The sequence below is a fragment of the Vigna umbellata genome, chromosome 1 (genome assembly GCF_029865625.1).
Source record: "Vigna umbellata cultivar VRB3 chromosome 1, Vumbellata_1.0, whole genome shotgun sequence".
In the NCBI taxonomy this organism is placed as follows: Eukaryota; Viridiplantae; Streptophyta; class Magnoliopsida; order Fabales; family Fabaceae; genus Vigna; species Vigna umbellata.
Genome location: NC_142165.1, coordinates 34377814 through 34389440, shown reverse-complemented (window position 1 = coordinate 34389440; position 11627 = coordinate 34377814). Strand labels below are relative to the sequence as shown.

The window sequence follows — 11627 nt, the reverse complement described above, 5'->3', positions numbered from 1 at the left end:
AAAAACACTTCAAAGTTTTTAGTTGAAACAAAATAAAAATTTCAAGAAACATGATTGTCTTTTATTGGATTTGTTTTACACATCTAAATTTCATCAAAAACCCATACGTATGAAATTCATCATTTATCCAACTTTTTATTTTATGTTTTTCAGCATAGGCTTGAACCTTTGTGCTTGAGAATTTTGGAGGCACTTGTAGTTTTCACCCAACTACATAAACTGTCTTATGCTGCTAGATCGTGACTTTTTGGTACAAACCAAACCAAACATCTAATGTTCTGTTCCATTAACTCTGTTTTCTGCATTTCAAGTGAGTCGTAACAAATACTCTTAGTAACTCACTTTTCCTCTCAATAATCGACACCTTTTTCTTTCATCAGTTAGTTGGTTGGTTTGGAGTGAATACGAGTAGCTTATGTAATTAACTCCGTCAACTACTACTACTAATTCTACGTAAACTGCATTGCCTCCACCACCACCTCGTTTTCTTCGCCACCAACCTTATATAAAATGAGGCCAATAAATGTTCCTTCCTTTTATCTCTTTATATATACACTCTTCTCACTTTCACTTTCACATATTCACTGATAGAAGGCTGCTGCAGGTACTCTTAATGAATCACTTTCTTGTAGAAAACTGAAGGGTTTTTGTTGCTTTTTCTCCACCTGGGGTCATCTTGATTTTTTGGCATTCTTCCTCATAAATCTGCACTTTTTTTAGTAAGGGGTGTTTTACTTTCCCTATGTTTCATATTCATTTCCTGTTATTTTGTCATTATGGATGACAACAACAGCATCTCTTCTAATCTTGTGCGAGCATGTTTTTGATTATCTTTTTCGTTGATCCAAACATATGGGTGCGTTTTTTATGCTAATATGGACAAATAAATCTCAACGTTCATGATGAATAGTTTGTTTTCAATCTACAGAGAATGGCTGCTGGAGTGTATAACCAAGTAATTGGGGCTTTTCAATCCAATTCTCACATCAACAATTTTAATCATCAGCATAAGTTCAACAATATTGGAAGACTAGTAGTGACAAAGGATTTTATCAGAAGTAACTGTTTATCAAGAAGGAATTTTAATGTAATTCAATGTATAGAATCAAAAACATCTGTGGTTGACTTGGTATCATCCCCTTCACAAAGAAAAACCAGTGATAGAGACACTGACAAAAAGTCAAGTAAGAAAAACACTGCCCTCAGTTCACATTCAATATTGCTGGACATGTTTCAATGTCAAAGCTTGTTCATGTGGGTTTCACCTTGAAGCTTGATTAACCATGTTTTAGTTGATTGGAATCATTAAATTCATTCCTACTCAGAGGAAGCTGCTTTGATCCTTGTTCGACACGGTGAGTCCTTGTGGAATGAAAAAAACTTGTTCACAGGTTGTGTTGATGTCCCCCTCAGCGAGAAGGGCATCGATGAGGCAATTGAAGCAGGCAAAAGAATTAGCAGTATTCCTGTGGATCTCATATTTACATCTGCTTTGATTCGAGCACAAATGACAGCCATGCTTGCCATGACACAGCACCGCCGCATGAAGGTAACATGAACACTTCAAGTGTTAAAATAGACACAACATATCCACTAAAGTTTACTTGAGAAAGATCTGAGCATATTTATGAGCATGGCATGCACCTAACAACCAATGCTTAACTATGAATGAAGGGGAGTTTAACAGTATTTGTATAGGTATCATAATCAAGAAAAGAACAGACAAATATGCGATTTATATTGCAGATATGTATTTTTCTGTTGTACTACACTAATCTGTTGTTTAAACTATTTGAAGAAGTATATTCATTTGCTACAAATGTAGTTTAAACTATTTGTGTCTAAACTATAAGGAATATAACTTCCTGCAGGTGCCTATCATAATGCACAATGAGAGTGAACAAGCAAGGGAGTGGAGCCAAGTTTTTGGTGAAGACACAAAAAAACATTCCATTCCAGTCATAGCAGCCTGGCAATTGAATGAAAGAATGTAGTAATCTTCTTCCTACTTACAACGTTTGCTACTTGTGTACATATATATATATATATGAGATGCTTGTTATCATTTCAGGTATGGGGAACTACAGGGTCTAAATAAACAAGAAACAGCAGAAAGGTATGGCAAAGAACAAGTGCATGAGTGGCGTCGAAGTTATAACATACCTCCCCCAAATGGTGAAAGTTTGGAAATGTGTGCTGAAAGGGCAGTTGCATATTTTAGAGACCAAGTATGCTCTTGCTTATATTTTTTGTGTCATGTTCTTTTCAATAAAGAATAAAAAAAAAACAGCATATTAGAAACATTACATGATGACAATCTTCCCCACCTTTTTTACTTTTCTCCTTTTATGCTGTTGTATTCTACTCTACATGATCTGTCATTATAATAATTAATGTGTTAAAACTTTACATTGTAGCATCTATAAGAATCTGAATTCATTAACATTATACTGCAGATTGAACCTCAACTTTTATCTGGAAAGAATGTTATGGTTTCTGCTCATGGGAATTCATTGAGATCCATTATTATGTATCTTGACAAACTAACTTCCGAAGAGGTGATTGGCAAAGAGTCATGACAATTTTCTATGTTCACATGTCATAAAGAGCTATGATTTATTTTTGTTTCTCACATTCTGGCAGGTGATTAGTTTAGAATTGTCAACTGGAATTCCAATGCTCTATATTTTCAAAGAAGGAAAGTTCATTAGGAGGGGAAGTCCAGTAGGACCAACTGAAGCTGGGGTTTATGCATACACCAGGGTAAGCATCTATATCCCCTTTCTACATCACTCCATTTTGCTAATATTATTATTCCTTAAGCATTCTAGAAATTTTTACTCAAGATTTTATTATCTGTTGCTTTGGAAAGATGAAATAGCACTTAGCCACAAGAAACGGATGTAAAGAATACATTTCAGAGTAGTTTCACTATGGACAGTTATGATTTAAAACTACTAGCTTATCTCTTCTGAATTGATTATTATATAGTGGTATTGGTAATACCACTGTGTTTCCATATCAAGCATCTTTTCTTTATCACCAAAATATTTATTTCCACTGTTCTTTAACTAAAAAAATTTCAAAGTTTAATTCGTTTAGAAGGTTGATACACAAAAATTTTCAATGATGCGTATACAAACTTTGTTTGGGACCAGATATTATGTTGGTAACATTATGTTCGGTTCTTCATTTCCTCAAATCTTATTTACCAAATCTCCAAAAACTCATAATATTATTACCCCGTTACAGCGTTTGGCTCTTTACCGGCAGAGGTTGGATGATATGCTTCAATAATGTTTTTCTAAGGTTAGAAAATAGATGTACACCTACTATTCTTCTGTTTGTTTGTTTCTTACTATGCTTTTTTTGCTTGTTATTATCATTTAATTATCTTCTTTTCAGGAATATACATCACACATTAATCAGCTGGATATTAGAGTTACATGGTAAAAATGATTTTTTCAAAGTTAAGAATTATATATATCATAAAAAATATGTTGCAGTTATATTGCATGGATATCTAAGTACATGTTTTGAGTTTTTAAGACAGTTTCGTGCTAGTGGATTAGAATCTATGCTCCGCTCTGTTGTAAGTAGTTTGCAACGTGAATTTTACTCGACATCCTGAATGGTTTCAGGTTTAAATATGTCTCCATAAATTGCTGGATTTTTATTTTATCCTTAATAATTTTTCGTAAAATTGATGGCAACCTCCCTAACTAGCCTTGGCTAATAGCTTATAAGAAGATGGATGTTACGAAAGTGGGCCTAAGCCCATGTCATAGAGTTTTGGTCAACTTGGGTCAACAATAGGCACACATGATGAATTGACCACATGGATCAATGTTTTATCTTTACTTTGGTAAGGAAGAGAAAAGGACGTCCAAAAAGTCATTAGTGTAGAAAGGTTTAATAGGTTCGGAGGTCCCTATATTTGCGGGTTCGTTTCAGTTGGGTCCTCCAATTTTTAAAGTGATCAATTGGGTCCCTAATTTGGTAAATGTGATTCAATAATAGGATCTCCGTTAAATGTAGTTAACGTACGTTAACTTTGTTATGAAGTGGAAGCTGAGGCATCCAGGTGGCATCCTTCGTGGATTTTTATCATTTTTATTTTCCCTTCCATTCACACAGTTAACATCAAAGTAATGACCCTGCTGCTTCAAAATGTAGCTCTCAGAACGCCACTCCCACACCAGCAGCTGCCCCAATTTGGCGCAGCCAAATGTCAGCCAGTTCCCAAGCTCGTTAAACACAGCGGTGGTAATTTTCTCCTTTGAAATAGATAGCAAATGAATGCACACAAAATCTGGCATCTGATACAACCCAAACACACCATTAGAAAATCCAACAAACATCACATCTGATACAACCCCTATGATAATCACATGCTGTCACTTTTGCCCATCCCTGCATAAACCCATCCTTCCTCAATAACTCCCACTTTCCCTTACTCAGGTAACCCTCATCACCATCCTCAACATCAATTTTCTTCCTCTTCTTCACACCATCATTCTCAACAACCTCCAAATTCCTTTCCGCGTCCCTCTCCGGCGTCCCTGGCGAGGGCGGCTCCGAACCCTCAGCCTCACCACCACTATCAGAAGTAAAACCCCAGCTAAATAACTAACAATCCCTAGTAATCGTATAAGCCTTACAAACTCTACTAGTTTTCGAATTAACACTGAAGAACGAACCTACAACCGAATCCCTGTGCCCTAGGAGCAAAAAGGGTTTTTTCTTTCCACCACTATTCAATTTCTTCAAGCACAAGATTCTCGCGGTTAAATCCTTGGACCCGACGATGAGGTACTTGGAGTCTGGGCTCCAATCGAGGGTGGTTACTTTCGCGTCGAACTCGGCGAAGGTGCGTACCAGCTCGAAGGGGAAGTACTCGCGGCGGAAGGCCGGAGAGCGCCAGATCTGGACAAGCTTTCAGGTGGCGACGGCGATGTTAACTTCATGGTTCTTGGTTGCTTCTCTTGAACATTATTTGTCACCAAAACCAGGAAATTCTTGAACACCGTAGGGTTCTTGGTTGCTTCTCTTGCCTTGGTGGTGATTCCCAGTTTCAGAACATTAATGAGAAACATTGGTTAATAATTTCTAAAAATGATAAAAATCCACGAAGGATGCCACCTGGATGCCTCAGCTTCTACTTCATAACAAAGTTAACGTACGTTAACTACATTTAACGGAGATCCTATTATTGAATCACATTTACCAAATTAGGGACCCAATTGATCACTTTAAAAATTGGAGGACCCAACTGAAACGAACCCGCAATTATAGGGACCTCCGAACCTATTAAACCGTGTAGAAATCACTTTTTATGACAGATAAAAATGACCTAATGATGGATGGACTCACATCATAGTTCTAACACTCATAATAATTTTGCTCTTTTTATAATGCAGTAGAAAAGTACGTCATAATAAATTCAGCATACTATGACGTACTTTCAATCATATGTCCAGTTTATTATGATATAATTTCACTTATCAATGACAAATTTATTATGTAATTGGATTTACCTATCATAAGATATAGACTTTTATAACATAGATATGTTTACCTATCATAATATCTTCTATGTATTATGACATACATTGTCATAATACATGTTTTTCATAATTAACCTATGATGACATACATTGTCATGTACCTCATAAAATCTTGTTTTTTAAAACATCGTAGTTATATTTGACATTCAATCTACAATCAATTTTCTATATTACCATCTCATATAATCAATTTATAATCAATATACTCTTAAATGAACAAATTCAATTGAACTAACAAAATTGAATTCATTTCAAATATTAAATTGTCCTAATAATATTTAATGCATTATTTGTACTGAAAACTATATATTGAATACATATATTACATTAACTTATAAATACTACTAAATTGGAGCAAAATTTCTACAATTTACTAATACTTAAAATAAAAGAAGCTCACTTAGTTTTAATGTCTTGATCTTATTGGAGATGAATCATTAAAAATCTACAAATAAAATACTGAAGTTAAAATAATATTGTAATGAACAATTAAATAAGTATTTGGTGAGCTTTTTATTACATATAATGTATGTAAAAATAAAAATAATGGTGTGCATGTGTTTCATTACGTAATACCCAACTCATAACAACCCAATTAATGTCAACACTGCTAATTAAATACAAATAATCAAGACTCATTCAAACCAAAGACACACAAAATCATATTATACTCTCTAGCTAGCCTTACACCGTGTAACTTTGATCAATTTTGCTAAAACAACAAAAAAGCAAATTCCACAAAATCAACAAAACAATCAATTCTTTATAAAAATAGCAATAATAAAATATAAAACAAAGGTCATCTTCCTTTAGATTAGGTGTTATTATTTTTATCTTCGATAAATAGCATAATATTTCTTGAATAATCAATATCAAATCCTGTGAAATACTTTAAAAGAAATATAGGTAAATTAAATATTACAACCAGATTTCAATAAGTGTGCCACCGTTCCAAAACTAGAGCAAAAGAAGGTATCAATACTACAACAACCAGATTTCAAATAAGATCTTTTTACTTTAAACAACCCGATTTGAGAATTTGATAAATAGGTTACATTTCCTTTTAATAGAATATTATAATTACCAACACCTATAACTTATTCACTATCAATAATATCCGGTTATGAGAAAGCTTAATTGTTCTAATCATATATAAAAACAAGTTGTGAATACTGAATTTTAATTGGATGAAGCCATGAGAAACTCATGAACCAGGATTCTACCTAGTCTATTTAATTATAACAGTATAATAAACAATAATAGAATCATCGGTATCTTTAGTTAACTGAAATCTTCGACATTTTATTTTTTTAATCATGAATTTATTTTAAAAAATAAAAATCATCTCTTTAATAAAGATTGAAATAATATTTCTTTTATCATTCATTTAAGAGTTCAAAACTTTTACAATAAAATATTGACATTATCAACCAAACACAAATCAGGTTACAAAAGGCATTTAAGAAGCGATGTTGGGTATGAAAATTCCTTTTTCATCTACTGGAATCAAATTTTCACGAAATTATAATTGGTTGGAGTCCTCTTTTTTATAAATAATACTATACATATGTCTGATATGACTAAGAAATTTTTAAAAATGTGAGGCAAATTAATTTTAAAAATGTTCATATCAAACATAAAAATAAGAATTTGACTAAACACTCCCTCAGCTTGTCAAATTCATAAATTCAAAATAAAACAGATTCTCAAATTAACTATAAAACTCAACCAGACTATACAATTAAGGCTTAATACCTCTTTTTGTCCCTCTTTATAAGGAAAATGTTCAAGTTCGTCCTACCTTTTTTAAAAAGTTCAATGTGGTCCCAAGTTGTGAAAAAAGTGTCCAATTAAATCCTTTTTGGTCACGGCGTTAAATATTTAACGATCCAACTGACAGCGTGGACTGATCTGTACAACGTGGCTGTTTACCTTCATAACGTGGTAGTAATAGTGTTTTTCATTAAATTTCACGTGGCAGTGGCAGTGATTAAAAAATTCTGAGTTAGGGTTTGGGTATTCGAAATTCCTCTTGCTGCTGCTGCTGTTCTTCTCTTCGACCAACCAGTTCAATGTTTGCTTTTCCCTCATTAATCACTATGGCCTTAGAATTGTAGTGTGGCAGAAGAAGGCTTCCCTAAAGTTTTTCAAAGACAACCATTATTTAATTATGATCTCTTATAATTATGACGTTATAGTGAATAATAGAATTCAATTACTGAGATTGTCCACACGATTTTTCCATGTATTACCTCTTTGATATCTACAGAACTGAGGAACACGTCCAAGTCCCTAAGCTGCGGGTTTTTCTTCGGTGTGATCTCGTACAACTTTCCAAATTTGTTGGCGTAGATGGGTTTTTGGTTTCTCAGGTTTAATGGTTCATCTTCGGAAGAAAGGGCTTTCCTTGAACTAGATTTGGCATGTTTGGTCAGTTCCCGAATCTGTTTGCTTTTAAGTTCCACAATCACTCCCTCTTGCTGACTCTCCTCGCCTTTCTCTTTGCTGTCCTTCCGCTCCAAATAGAACCCTGTTTATCTCCTTGATGTCGCTCTATAAAAATCATGCAAATATAGACAATGATATCATTAAAGTAATGTGAAATTTAGACAAACTAGTAGTAGCTAAATGGCAGCGCAATTTGTATTTCTTGTTCCTCCAAAATGCTTATCCCCAAATCGCAATTTCGAATACCCAAACCCTAACTCAGAATTTTTTAATCACTACCACTGCCACGTGAAATTTAATGAAAAACACTGTCACTGCCACGTTATGAAGGTAAACAGCCACGTTGCACAGATCAGTCCACGCTGTCAGCTGGATCGTTAAATATTTAACGCCGTGACCAAAAAGGATTTAATTGGACACTTTTTTCACAACTTGGGACCACATTGAACTTTTTAAAAAAGGTAGGACGAACTTGAACATTTCCCTTATAAAGAGGGACAAAAAGAGGTATTAAGCCTACAATTAATTAATACTAAGAAGTTAAGTGCTTGTATATTTTCTCTTGAATTAGGTAAGCTAGCAGGTTTATTCATCTAGCTATCAGACGTTGCGCTGTCGGAAAAATTGCATTTCAGATAAACAAAAAACCAAAACCAGGACTTATTTTACTATTTAAAATGTCAATAACAAATAAGATAAAAAAGTTGTTCCAATCAATAATAATTCCACCATTGTTGAGAATTTGAGTTATTGTCTTCAGTTGATATAATATAGCGAAAAGTATAAAACTAAAGAATTACATAATATAAAACTATCAATTTCCCCATGGCATGAAGAAGTGAAATAGAGAGGGAGTACATAATCAAACTTTTAACTAAAGCAAGAGTTTAAAAGAGTTGTCAATTATGAAACCCAACAAAACTAAATCAAAGTCTTCAAAACACCAAAGGAAAAATTTAAAGTTTGAGTATTCACCTTTCAAGGAGCAAAGCTATTGTACAAGGAAAAAGGGAACTTATGGAGATGGTGCAAGACATGCCTTAGTCTGGCTATGAACTCTTTTTTCAAGACATGGTGGTTCATGAGAAGCATGTCCTGGAACCAGAACAATTTGTAGGGAGGTTCAACATCCACATAGATCTCCTCACTAGTAAGATATTGTCCTTTTTGGGTCAAGCCCTCACGAAGTTGCTTTTGGTATCACTACAAAAGGCCTCTTACCAATGGAGGTATCTTATGTGTATATAAACTCATGTTCATCTTTTGTTTTATCTGATGTGGAACTTTTTTTGTACCTAACAATCCATGAATTTGTGCTTAAAATTGATCATGAAAGTCTCAAAAAGTTGTTGGGAAAAAGGTTGCAATCACAAAATGGTTACCTAAATTTTTGGGTTTTGATTTCACGATACAATACAAATCAGGCTTAGTTAAAAGTTTGTAATCAATGGTTGCGGAAGGTAGTTGTTTGCATTCAAATCGATGATCAACTTAAAGCATTATATGATCAATATGTGAGAAGTAAGGGGCACTCTCCAGAATATGCAATTAAAGATGGTCTTTTATTCTGGAAAGAGCGTGCTAAATAAGTTTCATTCCTCCAAAGTAGGTGGGCATGCCAGAGTATCAAAGACTATCGCTAGAATAGATTCTCAATTTTTCTAGCCGAGTATGCGACAAAGCATTCGACGATTTGTACATGAGTGTCAAATTTGACAATAAGCAAAGGTGGAACTAACATTACCAGTAGGTTTACTTCAGCCATTACCAATACCGTAGCATGTGTGGGACAATGTTCCGATGGATTTTATCACAAACTTGCCACCTTCACATGGTTATTCTACTATCATCGTAGTAGTAGACCGATTATCAAAATTTGCGCATTTTATTTCCTTAAAAGTTGAGTATACAAGCAAGATTGTTGGCGAGTGTTTTATTCATAACATTGTAAAGTTGTATGGTGTTCCACGATCCATTGTTTCTGATTGTGACAAAGTTTTCGTTAGTTGTTTTTGGAAACACTTGTTCAAAGCTCAAGGAATAACACTTCCTATGATCTCTTCATATCACCCACATTTTGATTGACAAACAGGGGCCCAAAATAAGACTCTAGAGATGTATCTACATTGTTTTGTGTTTGATAACCCAAAAGGTTGGTTTGTCATATTGCCATGGGCTTAGTATTGGTATAATTCATCTCTTCATCAAAGCATTGGACTGTCTCCATTCAAAGCTTTGTAGGGAAAGGATCCACCTATTGTCATGCGTTATGAAATCAGTTCCATAGATCTGGTTTCAGTTCAAGAACTGCTATGTGAACGTGATGCGATTTTTCAACTATTGAAATTGAATAAGATGAACGCACAACTTGATAAAATATTAAGGGACATATAGTTCGAAGTTGGAGATTTTGTGTTGGTCAAACTACAACCTTATAGACAACACTTAATAGCTTTTAGGAAAGCACAAAAGTTGAGCATGCACTATTTTAGACCCTTTGAAATTTTGGGAAAAATTGGAAAAGTGACTTATAAATTGAAATTACCGGATACTGCTAGGATTAATCCGTGATGAATCATTATTTTTTCAATATTCACTTAATTTTCCCTACCGAATTTAATTAGTGAATTGTGCTTAACTATCCATTATTTTATCTGTTTTGCTATTTGGGTTTATTTTAACTAATAATTCATATTTTAATTAATTTGAACCTTTTGAGCTTAATTATTTCCCATTATTATTTTCAGGACAATTTTGGGATTATATTTTGGGATGTAAAGAGAGTTGCCATGTCATTTAATATTGTCCACATCAACATTTGTTTTTATTTTCTTTTATAATTTGGTTTTTATTAATTGTGGAACAGGCTTGGACTTTGGGCCCAATTTTAGAATTAGGGAGCCCATTTTAAAGAGGCATATTTTCGGCCTAAGGTTTGGTACCCAACAGAGAGACAAAATTTCGAATTACACTCTCTCTCGTATTTTATTATGTACGGACGTGAACATATGTTGGATTGGAGTTTTATTGTTAATTCTTTATTTTCCCCCATTTTTGTGTGATAATAATCTATTTTTAGGCTATTTTAGTTTTTAATTCATTAGAAATAGTATAGTTTAGAGTAATTAGTATAAAAATAGGGTTTTTATAAAAATAGTGTTAATTTTTTAGTTAAATAAAATAGGTTTTTTAAATAAATAAGTATTTTCCCTTTTTAGTAAAAATATTTAGAAAAATAAATAAAACTTCGTTTTGCTTTTATAGGCTTTTAATCTTTGTTTTTGTTGTTTGATTCTTCATTTCTTTCTTTTGGCAGGATTAGTCCTTGGAAAAATGGGCCAGAATAAACTAAATAAAAGTTGTTTGGATTTTACTCCCTACACCACTCCACTTTGCTCCCTGCACCACCACATTTTTTTAAAATTCCAAAACTATCCTTTATATTTTAAAATATCCTACACCACCACTCCTTTTCTTCAACGGATGTCAACATCCGTTGAAGAAAAAATTCTTCCACAGACATGCTACATCCGTTAACGGATGTGACGACATCCGTTGCCTTTTTGTTTTTTAGTTTTTAGTTTTTTTATTTTTTCTGTTTTAAATTAATAT

At 33.6% G+C, this 11627-nt stretch overlaps 1 protein-coding gene across 1 annotated transcript; it reads left to right on the top strand.

Annotated features, from left to right (window-relative positions):
- The first annotated feature begins 593 nt into the window (after nt 1-593).
- Nucleotides 594-3662, top strand: LOC124845456 (2,3-bisphosphoglycerate-dependent phosphoglycerate mutase 1-like). The gene is made up of 9 exons (XM_047322557.2): nt 594-719; nt 929-1184; nt 1326-1549; nt 1872-1990; nt 2072-2228; nt 2457-2558; nt 2644-2763; nt 3253-3309; nt 3406-3662. Exons 2-8 carry the CDS (start codon nt 932-934, stop codon nt 3295-3297), a joined length of 1020 nt encoding a protein of 339 aa, XP_047178513.1. The 5' UTR covers nt 594-719; nt 929-931; the 3' UTR covers nt 3298-3309; nt 3406-3662.
- Nucleotides 3663-11627: the final 7965 nt, after the last annotated feature.